Source organism: Prionailurus bengalensis, chromosome B3 (assembly GCF_016509475.1).
Source record: "Prionailurus bengalensis isolate Pbe53 chromosome B3, Fcat_Pben_1.1_paternal_pri, whole genome shotgun sequence".
Taxonomy (NCBI): Eukaryota; Metazoa; Chordata; class Mammalia; order Carnivora; family Felidae; genus Prionailurus; species Prionailurus bengalensis.
Window position 1 is genome coordinate 134,625,571 of NC_057355.1, and position 24,741 is coordinate 134,650,311.

At 52.4% G+C, this 24,741-nt stretch overlaps 1 protein-coding gene across 11 annotated transcripts in view; it reads right to left on the minus strand.

Moving 5' to 3' along the window:
• TTC7B (tetratricopeptide repeat domain 7B) overlaps nucleotides 1–24,741 on the minus strand; it is a 255,797-nt gene that overhangs the window by 30,567 nt on the left and 200,489 nt on the right. For 10 of the 11 annotated variants that reach the window (XM_043556841.1, XM_043556833.1, XM_043556835.1 and 7 more), the window contains 2 exons: nucleotides 17,946–18,086; nucleotides 3,601–3,803 (listed from right to left, as the gene is read on the minus strand). In XM_043556841.1, coding sequence (XP_043412776.1) covers nucleotides 3,601–3,803; nucleotides 17,946–18,086 — 344 coding nt within the window. Of the gene's footprint in view, nucleotides 1–3,600; nucleotides 3,804–17,945; nucleotides 18,087–24,741 lie in introns of those variants that run through there. The other variant, XM_043556842.1, reaches the window with a different exon arrangement.

The window sequence follows — 24,741 nt, forward strand, 5'->3', positions numbered from 1 at the left end:
TTTGTAATTCCTTATCCCTTCAGCTCCCTGCTCCCTTAATACCTGCCCACACTCAGCTCTCTGCCTCCCTTATCTTGTGCCAAATCATTATTAACGGTAAACACATTATTTCTCTTCTCCCTTCTCTCTATATGTGAATTTAAACATATAGATGAAGGCTGAAACGATTAGAAAAGTGTTAAGTTTCACTGGGTGTAATTTACTTTTCTTTTGTCGAGTCTGACCTTCTATTAACTTCAGTGAATACCATCTGCCTCCAAGTCATCACTGCTTTTCCAACAATATTAACGTGTTTGCATTTCTGCTTAAATCGTCCCTGTCCTCCGAGCCGGACAATCTGGCACATGCTATTGCTAACAAGCCCTAGAAGCTAACCAATCCTTGTTCTTCACGACACAGGCAGAGCTTCTGACCGTTAGGTTCTTCGCGCTCTCCATCTGCCACCTGGGCTCCACCTGTAACGGACGCGGCTTCCTCCCTTCAGAAGAGCTCCCTCCGACTGTCCCTCCGGCTCCCCTCCTCCCTCTCCAAGCCTGACTGCTGGCGTGGACGCACTTTCCACCCTCTGGTTTTTTCTATGACCCACAATCGGCCGGTAGCCGGCTCTTTCCCTGGGAACCCCCGTGGTTGACTCTCGTGGTTGGCTCTCCGGCGGTCTCCAGTGCTCGTGCTCTTCAAACTCTTCATTGTGATCTTCTGAGCCTCGCCCTGGCCTGACCCAAGCCCTCACTTGCACACTCCTCGCCCCGAGTGTCAGAACGGTCATCTTGGCTGTTTCTACCCTGCTTCCAGCACAGAAGTCTCGAGCTCCTGGCTCCTGCCTGGGACTCGGCCTGGTAAGAGGCCTCTGACCTCTCTGTTGACCCCTTCCCCTCAACTTAGGGGCCTGCAAATCAGTCTGGTTTCTATGAGGGCAGAGGCAAGGATCTACTGTGCCTTAATACAGAGATTTCGGTTCTGTGTTTAATTTGTGTCTGGTGCTAGTATTGACCCCATTTATACATCTGAGGACACTGAGGCACAAAGAGGGTGACTTACCCATGGTCCCCAAACCAGTGAGGGACAGAGCTGGGATTCTAATCTCACACCTTTTCTGGCCTGGAGCCTCATCCTTAGCTTCTATTGCAAAGGCCGCCTCCTTCCCTTATTATGCTCCAAGCCATAGAAACACAGCTTTTCTGTGCAGCCTGGGGCTGGAGGGCCTGGGGGGCCTGGGGGGCCTGGGGGCCGCCCCCCCGCCCCCCCGCCCCCCCCTCCCAGACACCAGGAGATCCAGCAGCACCAGCGGGAAGGGAATCTGCCAGCTGTGAGATGGACCGTGGGGGGTAGTCTGGAGAACACAGGCCATGGTGCATCATTTACAAGGTCACCAAGAAGGAACCATCCACTCTGCCCTTTGGAACTCACACCAAGTATAGTCATTGAGCAGTATTTTGGACTCCAAGAATCAAGACCTAAACTTTGTAGGCCTGCTGGCCTCAACCTGCCTCTAGTCTGCGCAGTTTCTGAATATGTCAGGATGCACTGAGAAAAGTCTTAAGGGTTTATGATTACTATTTTCTACTGGCAAGAATGCCTTTGAGCCAGACAAGGCTCAGACATTGCTGGTGATGGCCCGGCCTCACCTGGGTCCCCCTCACCAGCTCCCCTCACCAGGCCTGAGGCTACTCCTTTTGAAAGGCGAGCATCTGACATTTGTTGGAGAGCTCGGGTGACTCGAAAAGCTCCAAAGGTGAAACAGAAAACTTTCCTGGTGCGATCTTCCTACTCGATCTTTTGTCTCATGTTCCCCTTGGGGATGAACAAGAAATACTTGTCTGAATAATTCATAGGCCCCGAGGTAGAAATATGCTGCTTCTTTTCAATAAAAAGGTTGGGTACACGGTGTTGATTATACCTCTTCTGCAATGCTCTACCAAAAAGCACAGAGATCTGAGAAGCTCTGTACCAAATCCCTCTTACAACAGGGAGACAAAAATGAAAAGCCATGTAATATTTTTAATCAAACAGACTAATGCTTGGATAATATGGAAAATTACTTATAAAGCTGTACCAAGCTACAAAATGTTCATAAAGGGAAGGTGAAAAAAAAATCAAGTAGCTGTAATTATAAGGTCTGATTTATTTTTATTTTTTTTAATGTTTATTTATTTTTGAGAGAGAGAGAGACAGACAGAACACGAGCGGGGGAGGAGCAGAGAGAGAGGGAGACACAGAATCCGAAGCAGGCTCCAGGCTCCGAGCTGTCAGCACAGAGCCCGACATGGGGGTTTGAACTCACGAACGGTGAGATCATGACCTGAGCCGAAGTCGGATCCTTAACCGACTGAGCCACCCAGGCGCCCCAGTCTGATTTGTTTTTAAAACAGAAAACTAGTAGTTAGTTATTTTTGAAACTGCTGAAGCCCTTCTACATCTTGCAATATCACTAAGAGACGCAGCAAGAGAACTAAGGCTTTGGGATCCTTTGGAGAACATTTTATTTCTTAGGTACTAAACCATAGCCTCCTAGCGTTGGAGGAGGTTCCCGGCCTATTTAGTTGCTTGCTTTCATTTTACAGAAAGGAAACGGGGGGCAGACAGCTTAGGGTCTTTCTTTTTGTGAGCTTAGGCAGGCTCACAAGTTAAAGAGTGAGCAACTGACACCACAGGGTCCGGAACGCTGTTCCCAGACTTCCTGGTCCACTGCTCACTCTTTGTATCACACACTGACCACTGATTACGGACACCAGGCTCCCAAGGGCTGCTGACACAAAGGCCACCTCAGTTTCACCACAAGTCTTCTCTGTCCCGTGACTCACGAAATCACAGATATCCCACCACTAAGTACGAAGCGCGAATCCCAAACGTCAGCCTGGCGTGCAGGCCCAGAGAAGCAGTATGGCTTTTCATCAGCAACTCAGACTTTGGTTAGCTTTTGAGTTTCCATTCAGACTCACGGGAGAATAACAGGAGATCGGCGGCTTTGTGGGGCGGTTGTGCTCAATGCGTGTGCCTAACACAGTAATGCCACCAATGCGAACCCCGCGGAGGGTTCGCGAGGGATCAGTCTGCTCCCCCACCCCACTGAAAATGAGGTGGAGGGACAGCCGACTCCAGGCAAGGCAGGGAGAGGAGCAGCCAGGCAGCCCCCAGGCTTCGGGCGCACATGCATTTCTGAGGAGCCACCACACCACGCGCAGTGTGCAAACCGGGTGACTTAGCTGGGTCCTCTCGGTACCAGAGGGCCCATCCCGCCCTCCTCTGACAGGATGCCCCTGTTAGCCAGTAGCCTCGGAGACAAGCTGGAGTCTCCCAGGGTGGGGACACCCTCCCGAGGTGGCAGCACAGAGACCAAGGTGACAGTGGCAGTGCCCAGGAGACTAGTGACTCATGCCTGCCCCTTGCGCGGAACAGGACCGCTGGGCAGGGCTGCCAGGGCTGTGCACCGCCAACTCCCAGGGGCTCCATAAACCACACAGAAATGGCGTCGCTGGCTCTGTGCTGTGTGACAGCCTGGCAGGCTAACCACATGGGCCTCCGAACCGGAGGAGACCCGCCAGTCGCTCCGAGGGGAGCCCCGGCCCAGGAGCGGGGTCCCGGCCTGGCTCTGAGACTCACCAGTCGCTGCATGCTCTTCACGTGGGTGGGACTGATGGATAAGGCTTCTTCATACCACCGCCGGGCCTCGTCGAGGTTTCCCCGGAGCTCGGCAACCTGGCCACGCATGTACAGGACGTTGTGGGACATCGGGAAGAGGTTGGCGGCTTCCTGAGTACAGGCCGTGGCTTCTGCAGGCTTCCCAATGCCAATGTAGACTTCAGCTGTGGCGGGGAGAGCAGAAGACAGATGCTTTACTGGTTTGCTGCCCTTCTGAGGCCCTGCGAACGGCTGTGACTCTAGTTGGGGACACTTACATCCCCCCCACGGGAGTCTGGCAGGGACCCATCTGGAATCCGCAGGGCCCAGAGCCAGCCAGTCCCCCAGCCTGAGTCGAAACAGCTGCAGTGACGGCCCTTCCCGCCCTCGGTTACACCGGGACTCGAGTCTCTCTGGCTGCAGGGCCTTGGAAGGTATACAAGTCGCCACCAGCCAGAGGGGAGTGAGGCCGGCCTGGCGCCACCCCCCACCCCCACCCTCAGGGCTGACCTAGGGCACCTTGGTGTCCGGGGCACCTGCCCTCGGCTCTGACATCCACAAAGAAAGGGCCGGAAGGAGCTGAAGGCCAAGAAAACCAGAGGCACACGGCCCCTCAAGGGGGACAGCTCTGCCCTCCGGCCTGTTTTCCTGATGCCAAAAAGCATACAGAGGGAGCGGACTGTGGCTGCCATGTTCACGGGCATGAAATAAAACGGCGGCTCCATCAGACCCTGCCCTCCGACCAGTAAAAGCTACTGCGCCCTGGAGACCATTAACTGTATGACACCGACAAAGCCCTTTGAAAACCAAGCTGTCACTTTCAAAAAGGCAGGAAAACGACCTTTCCTGCAATGTCAGGCCTCAGCTCTCGCCGGTGGAGTCCCGAATCGCTTTGCGGCCCCTGCCTCCCAAAGGGCCCATCGCGCACGGCCGCCCGCCTGTCTCTCGGGCACACTCAAGTGCCCTCTTCTCCTGAGGCCTGTGACCCCAGCACCACCTTCTTCCCGGCGCTGGGCAGGTGTCTCCAAAGACTTCAGACCCCTCTCCTCTCTCCTCACCGTATCTGTCTGGACTACTGCCCGAGTCCTACTCGGCCGGCCGCTGTGCCCTGGGGCCTACGAACTGCTTCTACCTCCAAGGCAGCCCCCGGCTCATCGGCTCCTGCCTGGACCCCCACCCCCTCACCCCTGGTGGTCAGCGACATCTGCACCCATGCCCCCCAAGTTACACATACAGTAAAATGTTATGTGTCATATAATGCAGGCCAAAGTAGACGGAGTAGAACACAACACAAAAGAAATAGAAAAGTCCTAGTATTTTCCTTGTGCACTTCACAAGCTGTGTACTGGAGGCCACTTTGGAACTGCCCTGACCAGGGCAGGCCCTCCTTGGGCCCCTCACCTGCTGCCTGCCACACCTGTCTGCCCCACACAGCCGCTGCCAGGTCAGCCTCCTGAGGCAGAGCTCGGGGCCGGTCATCCCACCTGCAGAAAAGCGCCCCTTCCTGAAGACCTGCCGTTTCTGTTCAGCCCTCACGCCCTTCAGCCTGCCTTCCAGCGGCCTCCCAGGGAGGCCTTCCCTGACCGTCCTGCTTAGCCTACTGCTCCCCCTGGACTCAGCATGATCCTGTTCCATGCTGTTTTCTTGTCCTCCATAATTTCGAACAACAGGTTCCTCTCGTTGGTTTCCTGTGCTGTCTGTGTGTCCCCTGCAGAACGTAAGCCATCAGCACCCGAGCACAGGGACTGTGTGCGTGTTGTTCACCGCTGTGTCCCCGGGGATGGGAATAGCACCTGGCCCAGTCAGAGCTCAGGGAAGAGTCGCTGAGCGAATGAATGAATGAGTAACAGTAACAACAATAGTAGCTAACATTCATTAAGCATGTGCCTTATGCCAGGAAGTGCCCTCATTTCTCCTTCATCGGCACACGATGCCATAGGTACTATTATTTTATCCCCATTGTACAGATGAGGAAACTGAGGTACAGAGAGGCTGAACAACTTCTCCAAGGTTTCAGGGCAAGTTGGAGGCAGAGCCTGGTTTGGGCCTCTACAGAGAACAGTGGCCCTGACCCCAGATAACATCCCGATCCCTCGATGACTGGCTCCACGGCCCTTACGAACCTGTGTCTCTACTGCTCCCCGACACCCTAAGCTCTGGTGAGCCGCTGCTGTTTCCACACACGTGTCCAGTCTTCTGCCCCTTCCTGTGGTGCCATTCTCCCCCCACTGAGGCCTGCTCAATAGCCATCATCCCTGGCAGCCAGCTCTTCCCCTCAGAGGGGAGCCCGGCCTCTGCGGTCTCTGATGGCTGCAGCCCTAGATGTGTTTCAGTGAAGGGTCTGGGGTCCGCTCGCGGACAGCACACTTTCTGTCTCCCCACCTGCAGCTTTGGGCCCAGAGGCTGGAAAAGGGCAGGTGTGGATCACACACTTGGGGTGTGTTCATGTTGACTACGTTTTGACCTCAACCAGCCTGATGGCCCCTCTCCTCGAGCCCCCTCTCTTTCCCAGGGATGGTCACCAACCACTGACTCCTCAGGCAGGGACAGAGCCCTGGGGAAAGCGGGCCCCGCACCGCCCGTCTGTTCTTCCGAACTGTGGGTGCCCTCTTCGACAGGGAGCACAGACATGACGGGCTGGCCCAGGGGTCCCTCAGACGTGGAAACTCGGGCCACTGAAATCCAGCCGAGCCCTGACGGTAGCAATGCCAGCACCGTGCCTGTCTCCCGTCCTCTGGAGGTTCAGCTCACCGGGTAGTTACTGAGCTCCTATGACACACAGGGACTCTGCAGAACAAGGGTGAAAGTCTGTCCCCGGTGAAAGTCCGCCCCTCCTGGGAAGGACACGGCAGGGCTGTCTGATGTCTCTCACCATGCAATTCCCTCCCGGCTCTAGCCAGCCGGCTGCGTGCCCACTGCGGTTTCAGGTTACCTGAGTGTGCCAGTGACTCGGGAGAGCTGTACAGAACGTTCCTCCCACTGTATGCTTGGCTCCTGACTTGCTCCCATTTTGGGGGTGGGCTTGTGTACATTTCTGAGGTCCCCAGGGCCTAGAGCTGACTGGGTGGGTGACACACTGGGCCTCTGTCATCTAAATCACTATGAAAAAAGACCAGCTTGGGAGTGGGGACCGAATGCTTCTAGAATTTTTATAACAAGAATCAAGGTGGGGCGGGGGGGGGGGGCGGCGGCGGGCTTAAACACCAGCATGACAATGTACCCGTCAGCCCTGTTCTAGGAAGGTTCTCCGTGGGACCATGTATCTTCATGACCACCGTGTTGTCATCGGCCACGTGTCTGATGCTATTGCTTCCTTCCTGAGGAATCGATTGGAAGACAGAGACTCAGCTGAGTCATGATCATGACAGTGGGAGAAAGAATCTAGGCCTCCAAGGATTTCTTTTCAGTGGTGCAGAAGTTACAGGAGGAAACCTATGTCACTGGCAAGGCCTGTGCTCCTCACATAGGTGGGGCAGATGCATGGCCTGGCTGTTCCTAAATGCATCCAATTTAAGCTCAAATGGAAGGACACGGGGCAGATATCCTGTGGTGATTTTCAAACCATTTCCTCCAAAGGAGCCTCTTTTTCCAAAGGGATCTTAAGAGTGGCAGCTGGCCTCCCTCTTGGTTTGGTTCCCTCTTCCGGCCTCTGAGGCACCTCTGGGGACCTCAGGGCTCTAGGGTCCTCAGTTTGTAAGCCAGTGTCATGAGAACACGGAGGGTTCAGTTCCTGTACCTGGGCCGAGTGTGTGGCTGGGGCAACACAGTCAACTTCTCTGGGCCCATTCACCTGTCAGCTGGTGCCCGAGGCTGGCCCACAGCTCTCCCTGGACAGCGGTAAGGGTCAACCAGGGTGGTGGGAACTGGGGAGGATGGCGCTTCGTGGAGCCCTGCCGCCTTCCAGATGGCCATGAAGAAACAAGAGTACGGGGAGCTGAAGCCACCTGGGAGACCCGTCAGCATATTTGGGCATAGTTTGGGCCGATCGGTATATTTGGGGGTGCAGGGCCAGCCTTCTGTTTACCACGGCTCCTGTGAGACAGTGGCTTGGAATAGTCATTCCCCCTTTATGAGGAAATCACGTCTTCTTGGGGTGCAGTCTTAGGCTCCAGGAGCAAGACCCTAGTGGACGAATTGGGGAGGAAGAGGGAAGGATTACAGAGGCCTCCCTGCATCCCTGAAATCCCCAGAGGGGTCCTCTTGCCTAGACAACACAGCTGGCCTTCTAGAATGTAACGAGTCCCTGTAGGTATTTACTCTGAGCTTATGATGCTTGGGAAGCCTTCCTTCCTGGGGGTCCTCAGCTCAAACAAGGCCCAGTACCTTCCTGGATGAGGGGTTCACAAGTGTCCATCCCTCAGTCCACAGGGCTGCAGCTCCCGCCTTTGTGGCTCCATGTGGCTTCCCTAAATAAGCTCTACCGTCCCCTGGAGCACATCATCTTTTCGAGAGGACCCTCCAACCTTTGCTTCTCGTGTCTGCCAGGGGCTCATCTGCCACAGCCATGCACCTGGCCCTTCCCCGCCTGCCCCAGGTCCCATCTGATCGATGCGTTTGGGAGAGGGCCTTGGGCGTGCTCGCGGTGGCCCTTCAGAGCCCCCTCCGCCCCAGGCCTTGTCTCTCGGATGCCTGAGTTCTTGGCTTTTGCTCTTGCAGGCACGTCGCGGGGCTCTGCCTCTGCCGCGGGGAGGCCAGCAGTTTGGGATGGGCGAATTTACCTGAGCCGTGATGTTAGGGAATCTGACCGAGTCCAGATGCCAAGCCACCTTCTCAGATTCCACTTCCCTAAGTAAGTGAGCTGGCAGTTTGCTCTCCACTTGCCAGAACTCAGGAGCTAAAGGGTGTTTCGTACTTCCCTAAAGCCTCCAGCATATGACCAGACTTGTTTTCTCCCTCTAAACTATGAGCGACTCCCAGTCACGGCCATCTCTGCATTCCTTAGCACAGGCTCTAGCGTTTAGCAGGTGTTCAAAGTGCAGTCTGAAGATTAGTGAATGCTCAGTGAAGGCCAGAGATGGGCCATTTCTGGGGCACAGGCCAATGAAGCAAGTCGAGGGTCAGAGAAGCAACAGCAAACAGTTTCCCTGACCCTTCACCGATGGCTAAATTCAAGTTAAAAAAAAAAAAAAAATGAACAAAGGGCCTTGTGAGCTTATGTAAGAGATGGTAAGAGTCTGCACCAAAGGAACAGCAAGACAGAATGAAGCTGGCTCCCGGAACCGAGCGCTTGTCAGGCCCTACGAGAATGCACTTGAACCGTGCAGGGCAGGCTCTGAGAGGTCACTCTCTGATGGGGTCCCAGGCACAGAGATTCTGTGCTGGTTGCTGGCAGCTGACAGCCTCTAACCGGAGGTAAGGGGTTGCTCAGGGTCATGGACACTTTCCACCTTTCTGAGAGCTCACACTGAGCTCTGACAGTCCCCTTTGGAATCACTTGGTTTGTCCTTGTCATTCTGTTGCTGTGGAACATGTTGGAAATAAAATCCCCTCTCTGCTTGCAAACTTCCCATGGTTCCCTACTGCAGGTGAATGTAACCGAATGTTTTTTGTTTTAATTTTTATTTTTAGTTTAGAGACAGCGTGCATGAGGGAGAAGAGCACAGAGAGAGAGAGAGAGAGAGAGAGAGAGAGAGAGAGAGAATCTCAAGCAGGTTCCATGCTCAGTGCAGAGCCTGACATGGGGCTCGATCCCACGACCCTGGGATCATGACCTGAGCCAAAATCAACACTCAGATACTCAACCGACTGAGCCACCCAGGTGCCCCTGTAACCCAACTGTTTTTGCTCAGCATTCAAAATTAGGGCCCTGCCACCTTTCCGACTGCCTCCCGCGATGTTTAGTTTACGGTCTCACCCCCACACCTCTGCTTGTGCTGTTCCTTCTGCCCCAAATGCCCTCCCCGAGTGGCCATCTGTGAAGACTCCTGGCTCTCAGCCCCAGCACACTCCAGCTGCACTTGCCTTCCCTAGACACCCCCAGGGAAGCCACCTCTCACACTCCTGTTCTTCCAGTGCCCTGTGTGTGCTCTGGGAAGCATGCACCCCAGTCCACCTTGTCCCATGAGAGCTGTGTGTGTGCTCGCTTTCCCACTAGAGGCTGTGGTCCTGGACGGCCAGTCGAGCTGCTCTGCCTTGGCGTTGAACCATGCCTTGCGTGGAGGGCCTTCTGAAATCACTTGCTGAACCTTCTATGGGTGTTATCTGAAAGAGCTAAGCTCTGCATGTAAGGCTGAGGACTGTTTCTTCCTCAAGGTGAAGAGCTGTTCCTGGTTGGGGGACCCAGTGTAGATGCACTCACAGTCTCCCACAGGTCTGGTTTCCCCATTCATTCATTCATTCATTCTTCTAACACTTGTCAAGCACCTGCTTCATGTCAGCTGCAACGTTGAGAAGTGGCTTACAACATGCCTTCCCTGGGCTCAGGGTTGTGCATGTTGTGCACTGTGCAAAGGTGCTGGGCAGAGGGGGGCTGAAATCTAGCCTGGATCCTGCTGGCAGGCTGTGTGCCTGCTGCAGGGCTGCATTTGCCCAGAGAGATGCAAAGTGCCTTCTCACAAATGTGCCTTCAGCTAGTTAGGCCTGTTCTCTGCGGGATAGTCTACCCGGAGGGGACACCTATTTTGGAACTCAGATAAAGGAGCAGCAGTATATGCTGGAGGCAGTTCAAGGGCGGCACCTTGTCTGGGTGCTCAGATCTTCCATTCCACCTGAGGTCTGGCCGACAGGGATGCAAGAAAAGACCCGTGTGCCATCAGGTGCTCCCCAATCATACAGGCCAGGCCTGCAGGCAGGCAGGGAGCTAGGCCAGTGGGCCCCCTGACCCTCTAAAACCATTTCCTTTACCCCAAACCCTACTTCCCTGACTTGCGCTTGGAAAACAAACCTTAGCAACTTGGTTCTGGGATAGCTCCTGCACATGGGGGGCCGAGGAGTCCCCATGGTGAGCACAGGGCATCTTCCGGAAGCATCAGGGGCTCCTAGAGCACAGCACCCGGACCACTGAATTCACTCTTTCATATCAAAGTCAGCACGAGGGCCTGATGAGTTTTCTGTCACCCTTCCAAGTCATGAAGGCCCAGGGGAGGGCTGCGCCCTTATCAGCTCTCCCCAGAACTGTTCTTTACTTTTCCTCCGGGGAAGGTCAGAAGTGAAAGAAGGCAGTGATTTTGTTTGCATGCATCGGTCCTAACCTCAGCTTCTCTGGGCCGAGCCCCAAGCTGGGCCTACAGTCCCCAGGATGAACATAGCCAGGGCCTTTCCTCCATGAAAGCCTGGCCAAATGCCTCTGTCAGGGTCTCAGCTTCCGGATCAACACTTATTTCTGAGTTTCCGAGTGGCTGTGTCAACCTGTCAGGGGGGAATGCTTCCCTGGGTGGCTTGGTAGGGGTGGCAGGACTGGCTCCTCACCCTCTAGCTGCATCGGAGACACCTGACCCCTCCGGGCCCTGGCCCAGCAGTTCTCCTGATGCCTCAATCCTTCCCCAAAGCCCTCCGCCCCTTTGGCTGACCTTGACTCATCATTCAAAGAGAAAACAGAAGCTGGCAAAGCAGACCTTGAGCCTTCTCTTGCCACCACATTGACAAGCCCTCTGTTGTCCTCTGTGCCTATCCACTCTGCTCCTAACTGAGGGCCAATCCCTCTGCCTGCGCCCTGGACCCCACCACTCTCTTGCTTTCTAGAGGGATTCAGACCCCCACGTATCCTCTCTCTCTTCAGGGCAAGGAAGGTCTCAGTCTTGACGTGATCACTCCCAGCAGCAATCAACATGCTTCTGTGTCAGCCATTTGTGAAGCCCCCTAACTTGAACCCACACTCCTCCCCAGCTACCCCTCATTTCTCCCCTCTGCTGCATAGGGGCCCTTCCTGGAAGGATTAGGTACCCCCTGCCTGTCTTCGTCACCTGCCATCCACCCTGCAGCCACATCAGGAGGCTCCACCTCTGGCCCCCAAAGCCTCACCTGTCATGGCCGCCGCCAACTCCCATCTGCCACGACCAACAAATGCTTCTGTCTGCACCTCTTCAACCTCCCAGCAGCACGTCCTACCAGCCGTATCCTCCTTAATAACAGTGATTTGAGGAGTTCTCGAGTGCTTGCTGCCCACTGAACACTCCCCATGTGTTATGTGGTGTAGCTGTCACAACTGCCCTCATCTTCTGTCGGAGAGCACTAGGCTACACCCAGGGGACACCGGGATGTTCACGAGCCCGACTTCAGAGCCCTTGATCGTGCCGCACAGGCCCCTTGGAAGGAAACCCTTTCAGCTGCCACAGTGCCACCTCTCCGGTTCCCCTCCTGCCTCCCTGACCTCCCCCTCCTTGCCCTCGCTTTGGCTTTTCCCCTCCCGCCGCCCAAATTTTAAATGTGGGAGGGGCTTGGATCACACGCAGTCCTGTCCCTTTCCCTGCTCCCTGGACGTTCTCTTCCTGGGCCTTCTTATCACACCCCTTGGCCTTAAATCCTCACTCCCGAATGTCTGTTTCTAGCCAAAACCTGACGTGGAGGCTTGACTGTCCAGCTGCCCACGTGCCGTCTTCATTTGCGCATCCTCAGGCACCAGACACTTCCAAGTTCAAACACGACTCTGGTTTCCCTTCCTCCCTGACCCCAATGCATCAGTTCTCAATGCCTGCTCCCCCGCCATGGCTTCCCATCACAGAGAACAGCGTCACCAGTCACCCGCTGACACAGGCCCCGAACACAGAACTCTTCCCAGATTCTTTTTTCTCCTTCTCCCCCAACTTCACACCCACCGGGGAGTCCTATGGATCCTGCTGGACAGTGCGTCTCAGGGCCCACCTCCCTCTGCCTCAGACACCGAGCCGCACCCTCTGTATTCCACTCTTTCTGTTCCCACCCGTCTGACCCTTTCCCCCTCCTGCCGGAAGGCCATCGGTAGCTTTTCAATGCTTTTAGGATTAAGTTAAAGATCTTAGCATGGCTACCAGGGGCCCTGCAGGACTGTGCCTCACCTCGGGCCACGTCGTTTCTTTCTCCTTAGGCTCCAGGCCCAGGGGCCCTGCCATTTCTCCAACACTCTCCGGCACCGTCTGCAGGCCTCCCGGGTGCTGTCCTGTGCCTCCCTGCCCGTGTCCCAACCACCATCAATCACTCCTCAGGCCTCCGGTCCCATGCCTAGACCTGCTCTGGCTCCCGGCTTGGGGCGACCTCTGTCGTCAGTTCTCATGAGAGACCAACCCTGAGCCTTCATAGCACGTGGCACAATGAGAATTAATCTGTAATTGTTTTCTCTCACATCTGTCAACTCCATGAAGGCAGGGACCGCGTCTGTCTTTACGACCACTGCCCTCCTGAGCCTCACTCTGACTGTGGCCCATAAACACGTGCCGGAAGACGTTGTGCTGAACGCCTGAGCGCCCACCCGGGGTTAGAGCGGGGATGCTGAATTCTGGCTTCTCCCCTTACTGGCCATGTAACATTAGGCAAGTGACTTGACAGCTGTGTATCCGTTTCTTCATAGGTAAAATGGGGTGATTAAGGTGTTTACACCTCAGAAGGCAATTAAGGCATATAAAGTCCTTGGAATAAAGTCTGATACCTGGACAGTGCTTGGTAAATGTTAGCTACCTGTAGAATGTAGACCATTTAGTCAAAGCCACTCCGGGCAGGAGCAGGGGCTGGTTTGCTTAATCTAGACTGGCCCTGAATGGGGCTCGCCCGACCCCCAGGTACTGAGCGTTCCCTCCTGCAGGGGCTTTCTGTGCGGTGACCCATACACCACCCGTCTGGGAGCTGAGGGCTATGCCACAGGATGACCCCTCCATCCTGCGGATGCAGACTTTGGGAGGCTGGGAGGAGCCTGGTAAGGGGGTGGGGGCGGGGTGTAGGCTGGGCCAGGGCCAGGGAATTCGTGAGAGTATCACCGCTTTAAGTTCCCAGCAGAAATCAGAAAATCTGATCTTGCACATCTAAGAATAGCCGCTAGTTTCAACTGTGAGAGCGCCAAAGTGAAAGCTATAATTATTAGTAAGTAACAAGCAGAAATTAACCACCTACCGCAAAGTCATTTTTAGCCGCCATCCCAACGTGGAAACTAAAAGATGGGCAACAAAAAGCTGCCGCCTGGTGTGGCAAAGGCTCTGGTTCAACCTGGAAGGTCTGTGAATGTGTGAGTCTCCGATGGCCAACCATCGGTTTGCCTCCTAAAGAAGTACGGCTCCTAGGGAAATGGGTTTTGCGGTACAATAAGCATCACGTGCTCTAACGGAGCTCCCCTGAGTCTGTCTCATTCCCCAGTAAGACCACAGAGGCACTTATTTCCATCTTGCCTGGGTTCTCCCACAAAGGAGAGGAGATAACCCCTTCTGACCTTTATAAGATGGTATATATACCAATGGCCCCAGAAGGTGCTTGGAACTTCTGAAAAGGAGACCATAAAAACGGGTAAATGTCATGTAAAGCCCGGATGCCATCAAGAAAAGATTGATAAATATATTTTTTAAAAACTGGCCAAAAAAAAAAAAAAAAAGACCAACGAAAACACTAACAAAATAAAAACAGGGGAAAATATTTATAGCTCATATCACAGACACAAGGCAGATTTCTTTGGCACATAACATGTGCTTACAAATAAAAAAGGAAAGCTCAGTACCTGAGAAGATAAATGAGCAGAAACCAGGAACAGACAATTGAAATACCACTTTTCACCTATCAGACTGGCAGAGATCTAGAAGTCTGAGAGTTCGTCGTGTCGATAAGGATGCAGGAAAATGGGCCATTCACACACTGTTGGCGGGGCTATAAGTTGGTACTATTTTGTGGAAGTCAATGTGACCAAACTTATCAAAATTGAAGAGTGTATACCCTTTGGTCCATCAAGTCCATTTTTAGGAATTTATCTTACACGCAACATAGAGAGCAATAAATATTTGGAAGGATACTTACTGATGCATTGTCCGTAATGGCAAAATATTAGAAATAATCTGTTAACTAATGGAGTCATATAATTATTTATACTATGCAGCCAGGAAAAAGTGAGTAAGCGTTACATGTGCTGATGAGCAATGACCTCTGTGTGCGAGTGACAGCTCAGGAAAGCACACAGGGGCCCTGCTAACAGAGGGTGCTGTGGGTGGGTGGCTGAGGCTCAGGGGCAGGATGGAGCCTTTTCACTCTCCATCCTTTGTACCTTTCCAGTTGTGTACCAGGGGAAGGTACTCTTTATTCAAAAATAATTTAGATAAAACTGTCACAGAGGTCCCAACAAACTAAGGAACAAAACACACACAACCCATGCTGGTCAGCCACCAGGTGTCCTGGTGAAGAGCTGGAGGTCAGAGGGAAGGGTGTGAACTGGGAGCGAGTCCCAACGCTCAGGAATGGAGGGACCCTATGTGGCCAAATGTCCTTGGTCTTCCTGGATCTGTGCTCCCTGCTGGGCCATTGGCCCATTCCTTCACAGGGCAGCTGGAGGCTCTGGTGTCCAATTCATGATCTCTTTGCCATTCAAATGGACATACCAGTGGCCCAGGGACCTGCTCATCCAATAGGCTGAAAATCGAAGGTTGTCTCAGAGTGACCTCATCTGCTAGCTTCGGGGGCCCCCTTCACCATGGGCTCTCGTCATGAGCTCCCACTATACTCAGCTCACCAGAGAACACAATCTAGACAGGAGAGACCCACAAATGCCACAGTAACACCATGGCCTTGGGCGTTAGGCCTTGATCTAATTAGTTTCTTCCAAAGCTTGCAAAATTTACAGAATCTGGCAGTATTGCTAGGCCTGACGATGGAACCACAAATTGTCCAAGAGTCGGCATTGGGCAGGGCGGGTGGGGGCGGGGTGATTGGTCACTGCTATCTTGCCTCTGAGAGCAGTAGAGCTCAAACCACAGATGGTAAGGTCTTACAGTTAAGTGGAAGCTGTTTTCTCAGTTCATTCTGAAGTTACCTCTCCAAAGACTATATGAATATATGATCTTGACTCAAAGTCATTGCTTTGAAAGAGTCAATACGGCACAGACCCCATAAGATTCTAATTTACTCAGTGCATTCACATAACATAAGCACTATGAATATTCTGTCCAGAGTTTATAAGGCAGGTATGGCATTCGTTTCCCACAGTCCAATGCCACCAACTAGTAGACTGTTTTGTTTCTAAATGTTTTTCCATTCATTTTTGAGAGAGAGAGAGAGAGAGAGAGAGAGAGCGAGAGCATAGGCACGTGAGTGGGGGGAGGAGCAGAGGAAGAGGCGGACAGAGGATCCAAAGCGGGCTCTGCACTGACAGCAGCGGGTCGATGCAGGGCTCGAACCCACGAACTGTGAGATCATGACCTGAGCTGAAGTGGGATGCTCAACTGACTGAGCAACTCAGGAGCTGCCCTCCCGCCCACCCCCCCACCAACTTGTAGATTATTAAAAGCCACACCTATAAACTAACAACGAGAACTTTGTTCTGTGCTGTAAGCTGTGCCGATGAGAAGTGGATATTATGTGATCATGTAAAAATTCAAGGACAGCTCTAAACTGAATCTTCGCTACCAAGTTCTTCAATGTTCTCATCAGCAGCCACAAAATTCCCTCCCAAGAGTCACGTGGGATATGCAAAAAGGAACAGAGTCTGAATAACCGAATAAGGGGCAGCAAGCCAGCGGGAGAGGCCATTCTGGAACCCAGTGACCCTCACTCAGGTCACTGACTTTTCCAAGAAATGGGCAAGAAGAAGTGTCCCTGAAGTCAAGGAAGTTCATTCCAGCCTAGAAGGACTGCCTTCAGCTCTTCTGGTTTTTTTAGACGGTGGCCCTCCAAAATCCCAACTTTAATTCAAATTCAAAAGACACTTCTGCCCCCACACTGGCCCTGCAGGGTCAGCCGGTCTCTCCTGGCCGACCCTGACACTGAAGCCTTCCCTCTCTGCTCTCTGGAGTCACCGCTCATCAGGCGGCAGGATGGGACAGGTGCCAGGCCCTGGACTGGGGACTGGGCTCTTCTGTGGGAGAGCTGCATTAGTGCAGAGGAAGGCATTGCTGCTGTCCCCACGCCCTGAGCGCCAGCTCATCTAGGACCCGGCGAGAGGCCACATGCTGGCAAGCGTCTGCGCAGGAAGAACAATCAGCACATTCATGAATCATCCCTCTTTTGTACTTCTGCTTAGAAGAATGTAATTTGTTAATTTACGGGAGTTGTTATGGCTCAATTAAAGATGCCAACACAGAAGAGGCCGGCTGAGCTTGGCTCTGTGACCCGCCAAAGCCAGGTAGATCCGACCATGTTTCCAACAAAGGTCCGCCAATGGTTCCAAACAAGGCTCAACATCACATAATGAGCCTTAGCCAAAGACGACTAAATAGATGGACAACGGTGGGTAATAAGTACTTTCCTCAGCCGAATCTGGCCTTCCGCTGTGCACCCGAGGGTCTAGCCTGGGAAGGCCCAGTTGGGGGTCTCACAGACCCAGTGATAAAACTTGAGGAACAGAAGTTACCGTCTATACCCAGATATAAATACGGAAGGAAATCCGCAGCCATCACCTACCCAGAGCCTCTGTGTGTGTGGGGGGGTGCTCGTTGCTGCAATGCCTGCACGTGGGATTTATTTGGGGGATCTCCAGCTATGCGGCAGCAACCATGTGAAACTGGAGGGGGGGGGCAATCACATCTGCCTTCTGGGCTGGTTTCCAGCCCTGTGTTTGCTGCTACCCGCCCCTGCCTCTGCGGATTAGCAGGAGTGCCAACAGACAGGGGGCAGGGACATCGAGAGCGCTGCCCCTTCCCTGGCTGTGACGAAGACATCTGAGCCATCAACACACCCGTCCCCTCTCCCAGGGACCCCAGGATGCGCCAGGCACCACGCTCATCCACCCTAGGAGGCCGGTGCTATTACCCCCACTGTGCAGATGTGGACCCTGAGGGGGAGGGGTGAAGCTATTAGCTCCTGTCTACACAGCCAGTAAAGAGTAATGGACTTCCAGACTTCTGAAGCCTGGGACACCCTACTACGCTGTCCCCTGCAAAGAAAGCCTGGGTGTAGCTCTGGGGTCCCCACTGCAGCACAAACCCTACAACCGCCACCGAGATCTCACCAGGACCCTTGGCATCCAATCAGAAAATTTCCGTTGGATGCCTGCTCTGTACCAGCCTCTGGGTCAGGGTATCGAGGCAGGGGATGGGGTGGGGAGATACACAGCAACTCGTGGTTCCTGCAAGGAAGTAGTGGCATTTTGGCATGTGACCACAAAGGCCGTGATTTCTCCTGATGTGGGGCTGAAGGCTAAATAGGCAAGTGCCCACAGGATGCTCCGGCCTCCGGCTCAGTCGTGTGGGTGTGGGTGGTGGGAGGGCCCACGGGTAGGGGCAGGGCAGTACCTGCATGGAGCCAGATCTGCGCCAGCGTCATCCAGGGGTGTAGTGGGCCCTGCTTGGGGGCGCTGCTCTGCAGAGAAGAGGCCACTTCCGACAGTGCCTGCTCCACTCTTGAGGCTGCTACTGACGTGGCGTGGACAGAGCCTGTGAGGGGTTTCCGAGAAGACGGCATCAGAAGTCAAAGGACAGACCCGACTGACTAGTCACCCCCCCCACACCCCCTCCCACACACAGACACGAGTTCAAGACGAACACACACTCCTTCCCCAGGACGTTTCTAAGTCTTATGTCCATAAAGAAATACGGACAATCATTATGGCCTTGAACCTGAGTTTCCATCCAAGGCTCTAGCTAATCTTTTAGTCAACATCCAGAGCACATGCCGTGGGAGGTGCTCCCTTGAGGAGCTCAGTCTAGGACAGCGCGAGTGTTGGGGGGGGACAGGGGTACAGCTAGACACAGCTATGGCGCTCATGCGGAAACGTGGCATAAATGAAGTGCTACAAAGGAAAGTTACAAGGCACCCCTGTCAGGGCCTAAACCTGGAAACTATCGTCGGGGGGGGGGGGGGAGGGGGGTGTGCATTGGTGACTGGGGGAGGAATCATCCTTGCTTCCTGGGGATGGAGGCCGTTCTTAAGATAAACCAAGCCACTTGCCATTCCACTCCCTGGCTTTTGCAAGGCGGCTAACACCCCTGGATTTGGAACCACATTCTAGGACATGACTTAGGAGTAGGAGAGAGAGCACGCTTTCACCTTACGTACAAGCAGATGTCGGTCATCAAGGCTAAACTGAGGGAGGATGGGCTGTAGCAAAGGCACCTATGCTCAGGAGTTGCTACCTGCCTGACTCTTGGGTGAAATTTGTCCTAAAAGGCTATGGAGAGGTGTGGACCAAGCACATTCACAGGCAAAGGGAGTTGGCAAAGGAACTTCTATTCGGAAATCAATTGACTCATTCCTCTTCGTGTGGCCCTTCTATGGGTCCTGATGGCTGGAGACCATCAGGGGCTTGGTCCTCACCTCTTCCCCCAGTTCTCTCCTGGAGATGTGGTTTCAGAGCTGAGAGAAAGGGTCTCAGTTATTTCAAGGTGAAAACTTGATACTTCTATCACTGGCCACATTCTAAATTTGAATTCATCATAAAGTGTAATATGTAGATAAACATGGAACCATCAACTTATCATAAGGATTCAAATAGTGATAATATATAAAGACCAATGCTGACTACTCAAATAAACGGAGCTGGTTATACTCTAGATAAGACAAAATTGTAAGCATAAAAATAATTTCTGTTGGGGCTTTGACGTGCACCATAATTTATTCATTTTAAGAGTATTTGCAGCAATAGACTGGCCATCGTTTTGCGTTTTGACTGTTCCAACATGAAGGAAACACAGATACCTCTAAATACACTCAAATCCTTCAGCAGGGATTTGGTGGAGGTGGCTTATGGGAGGTGGACGGAAACCAGGCCAGGAATTCACCTTCTGTGGATAATCCACACAGGGCACCCACGAGGACGAGCAAGAGGAGAGCCCCCCCCACCCCCGCCACCCCCCATGCCCTCTGTCCCGGGAAGGAAGTGAGTCCTGCAGAGTGAATGCAGCCACACAGGAGGAGGAACCGGAGGCCGAGTTAGAAGACATCAATCGATGCCATTACCATCCGGAAGACCTAATGAAGTTCAGCTAAGAACTGACTCTTGGGTAGACAAAGTGTGTCTGACTACTTAGAAAAAACAAAAACAGAAAAACAAAATCTAAACAGCAAAGTGATTACACTGCTGTTGATTTTTTTGGTCTCGTTTTGAACTTTGTCTTTTTTTAATGGAAAATAAATATTTTAACTTTGAGAACAAAGATTTCATATAGTTTTCCTGAGAGTTTCAGGAGCAGCTGTCAGTTAAATAAACAAGGTTGCCGTTGCTATAGTCTGACGTCACCACGGTGGCTTGCCTTCTCATTGACTGCCTTGAACAGTGGTTCTCAACCTTGGCTTCACATCAGAATTACTTGGCGGGGGGGGGGGGGTGTGTGTGTTTCAAAACCCATGATGTCATGGATTTTTAAACCACCCCCCACACCAACTGAGTCACTAACTCTAGGGATGGGGCTAGGCCTATTGTTAATCACCCAGGTAATTCCACCGTGCAGCTAAGACTGAGACCCACCGACCTGGAGAGACAGAAAAGCAGATGTCATTAATGTTTGGTCAAAAGAAGCCTGAAAGCATATTCTGCACACGCCAGGCAGCGAGCGTGAGTTTTCCTGCTTCCCTGCGGCCCAAGACTCTGGAGCACAGAGTTCCAGGAAGATCTTGTTCTTTAAAGAACATTCGTTCTCAATTCTCTTGGTCTCAGGATCCTTTTATAGACTCTGCAGAGTTATTGAGAACCCCTCAAGAGATTGTACTTATAGGGGTTATATATCTCTCTATATTTACCACACTGGAAACCAAAACTGAGAAGCGCTTCAAATGTTTGGTCATTAATTCATTACAAAATACAACAATAAACTACTACTGAAGAAAAATTCTACACATTTTCTAGTAGGTTCTATGGTTCCCTTGCTACAAGGGACCTGTGACTTTTGGAGGGGCTAATTTTGCTCTTTGGATTCACTGTTTTATTTGGTCTGCAAACAAATTAATCAGAGCTACTGTTAAAGTTCCTTCTCTTTGTGATATCTACATACGACCAAAGTAGCTAATTATTCACATAATAGTATGCTTCACTGTGGATAAGTTCTGGCAAATGATGACGGTAGTGATGATGAGTTTTAGTGAACATGGTGTAGCAGGCTTCAGGCACTCCCAACTAGCACTTTACATAGATTATTTCATTTAACCCTTAAACAGTTCTGTGGGTCTGTGGGGCTGCTAACAATGTTATCTGCACGGTTTAGGGGACAAAATTGAGATTTCATGAGGTTATGAACTTATCCCAAGTCATACGGCCAGTGGGTGGCAAAGGTAGGGTTTAAACAGTAGTCTAACTCCAAATCTAGCCTCTAGCCTCTAAATCCAGCTCTGGAGCCACCTCCTCCAGGAAGGCTGCTGTGAGCCTTCCCTTTCTTCCCCCTGCCCCTCCCCTGTAAGAAGCTAGGCCTTGGTGCCTTGGGTCCTCGGTGCTCCTATACTCCCTAGGGGTGTGGCTATCACTGAACAGACCACACCGTTTCATGTTCAAGGTAATGTAACTGTCTCCCCTCTTACTTAGACTGTGGTTCTGGAAGATAGGAAGCGTGCATTTAGGTGCTCTCAGGGGCTAACGACGCCAAGCCCGTGAGAGATACCTGGTAAAGGCCTATGGAACGAAAAAGTGAATGAATGACTACTGTCAACAGGCACGTCACTGTCTGAAATCTGGAAGACAGTGGTTCCCTCTTTTGGAAAAGCACGTCTGTGTCCTCTAGTCTCCTTGACTAACAGTGGCTCCGAGGCCAGAACCTTCACGGTCTCAAAGGGTTTCTCAGCATGGCTGTCATCGCCTCCAAGCACCCGGACTGCAAATGAGTGTGGCACATAGTTAGATTAAAGTCACCTCACTCAGTGACTTTCTCCCATCTCTAATATAACCAAGCTATTTAAATATGGAGGGTAACGGAGGTTTCTCAGAAATATTTTTTTTTCCCTTCCCAGTCAATCCCTTTTAACACCTGCTTCACAAGGGCAGAGACCCTTCACGTCCTAAACCAGGGATGGATATTAGAGGCTTCAGATATGTACTAATAATAGGTGACTGGTAACAATGGCAACATTATCTCATAGTTAACACCCACTATTCCTGGCAATAACACCGTCAATCAGATTCCTCCATTGGATTAGAATTTGGAGGAAAAAATAAATAAACACGATTATGAATCAGAATGGATGTATCTGATTAAAGAAAATAACCAAAACAGCCTGTATCTTACTGTCTCAGGGGACTAAAATGGTAAGTGCCAAAATAGATACGATATCAAAATAGATTTGGATTTATGTAGGTACACAACTAGAAATGCTAGTTCTAACCAACACTTTTTTTTAAAGCAACCACTTTCCTTCTCTCCAAAGTAAATGTATTCCCACAGCATACGTGGGGGTGGAAGGGATTATTACCCTCAGCGAAATGGACAAATTGAGGCTTAAAAAAGGAATCAGATGGAGGAAGGAATAGAAGACATATTTCTAATTTGAAATCCAAGACTCTGGAGGAATCAGCTCCCATATAATCAGGTTCCACAGGTAAGCCAGGGAGGCCGGCTGCTGTACATCTCTTATTTAGCACAGGAATTCGAGACGTGCTTATCACTGTCCTAACCTTGCAAGCTGAGCAGCTGTGGTGCTCCACCCAGTCCCTCAGCCACAGGGCACGAGGCCCTGAAAAGCCACCGCAAAACCTAACTGAACCGAGAGCTGACACAGGCAGGTGAGAATGTGCCCTAAAACCTGGTCCAGGTTCTGTGACCTAATTGTCCAAATGGTCCGGAGGGGGTGGGGGGGTGGGGATCAGATGCCCTGGAGCTGAGATCTGTATTTTCTCAAGCCAACTGCTCTCTCTTCCCTGCCACCAAGATGCCCCCAAAGAAAATGTGATCTAGGGCACCTCTTACGAAGGGAAAGTGTCCCCTGATGAACTGTTCTGATCCCTCCATCCCGGGTTTTCATCGGGGTTCTCCTTGGACCACCCTGTGTGTGGGGATGGGGGGAGGGGACGGCAACAGAGTGGCCCCGGGGGACTGAAGTGGACAGGCATCTCCCCACGGCTGAGAGGACTCAGGACCGAGGCCACTGACCTCAGGGAGCCATGAGTCCAAGCTCTGAACCCCTCTGCTGACCCATGCTGCTATCATGTGCTGAAAACCCTGTTGAGAAACGCTGCCACAGACAGGACACTGGGAACAGCCAGCTCAAGTTGCTTGTGCAGCTGCAGCCTTTACGAAAATCCTTTTTCCAAAGCACGCTACACCTGTGGTCGACATCACACAGCCCTCCAACGTGGCAGCTGTACGCGAACCCCATCTGACCATTCAAAGGGATCTCGAAGGCAACCGTTTTGTTAAGCAAAAGGCACGATGAATGACGTGGCTTGGTTATGTTCAATGAGGCGTTATTTTCACAAGCGTGGTCACTGAATGCACGGCCTATATTTATATTCCAGCTGTCCTTCTGACTGTTCTGGTGGCATTAGGTAAGCGGCTATGGTCTGAAGGGTGTGCCCCTCCCTCTCCCCTCCTATCTTCTCAGCGTGTAGCAGATAAACTGGGTCTGAGAAGGAACCCTGCCCCCCTAGTGACTAGGCAAGCATCAAAGTCCAGGAACAAGGGACAGGTGTTACACTGCGTGCAACGAAACTCGCTTATCGGAGAGTCAGTAGACACAGCTCGCGTGTGTTTGCTTGGGATCCGGGCTGCTCTCTGCTTCACGGCCCCAGAATCAACTCAGATGCCTCACGTGTATGAATATGGGGAGAGTGATGGAGCATGGGGCTGTGCCCCAGGTCCCCTCTCTCTGCTGGTCACCCACATTCTCCCAAACGCTACAGTGGCAGATACCTGGCCTCCCCACAGTTTTTCTGAAAAGAAACAGAGCCACTCCAGTAGCGGGCATGCAGAAATCCTCCACGGCCGATGAACCCCTCTACTGATTTCCCCTTGGTTATGAAATGATGCAATATTATCTGTCAGTAGATTTCGTCCAGCTTCCAGTTTCTGAGAAGCTGTGCTCCCCCCCCCCGAAAACAATTCCAATAAGAAGGAAATGGAAGCAGTTATACCTTCTTAAAGACCCCGAATACTAAATAGCAACCCTGAATGACTAAGCATTCTTGCCAGAGAGCTTTGCTTACAATTTTTCACTTTTAACAGGAAAAGAACGTCTGTTTCTCGAGATAGGGCTTGAAAGTAAATCAGTCCGACGCTGCAGACTGCTGGCAGCCGGGGACCTCACACCTGCCACCTGTGCTCTGAGACCCAGGATGTCCTCGGGGCGGAAGGAGACAGCCCCTCCGTAGCCAGTGATGACTGTCTCTTATTTTTTGAAGGGGGAGGAGAACCCACTCTCACATCAACATTATTTATCTCTGTACCTTTTTTTTTTAACGTTAAACATGTTGGCTCCCCCCCACCCCCACCCCCGGCCCCGATTTCTGCTGGAGGTGGTCTTGCTTCTCTAAGGAGGCTGACTTGGGGCTGGGGTGGGTTCCCCGCTGTGCTGTGCGACGTGTCCTTCTCAGCTCCCCTCTTTGTAGCATGTCTGCTGGGGTGACAGGGGCGTGGGGCTCGAGTGCTCTACAGGCAACCGCCGGCCCTACCCACTTCCCATGACAACCAGGCCTCCTGCTTGTGGGTTCCTCCGATCAATAACTCTGGTCCCCATTCTGGGAGATACTTCCCTTTTTCACAGAGTGGGAAAGAGATTAAGACAGCCAAATAAATCAGGACAGCCAAACCCACGGTCTCAAGACGAGATCACAATTTCCAAGTGACTTTAACAGAATATCAAGCACAGCTGAAACCTGACAGGATGTGTCTTCTCCTGAAGGGGGAAAGTTCTTTCCAGGGAAAGCTTTAGGGAAGGATCCCACTAAGGCAGGGAGAGACTGGGGGATGCAGTCACCAGTGGGCATGCGGGGGTGACCCAGCATGCTGCTGGCGGGTGCTGGCAGGGCCAGGTGGTCACACGGGAAGCGTGGAGGGAAGCCGTTCACAAGCATGCAGGAAGATGCCAGCTGTCAGAGTGAGCCGAGCCATGGCTCTGGGCTGGAGACAGTACCTTCTGGAGGACGACACCAGGCAGATGCTTTCATCGCCATCA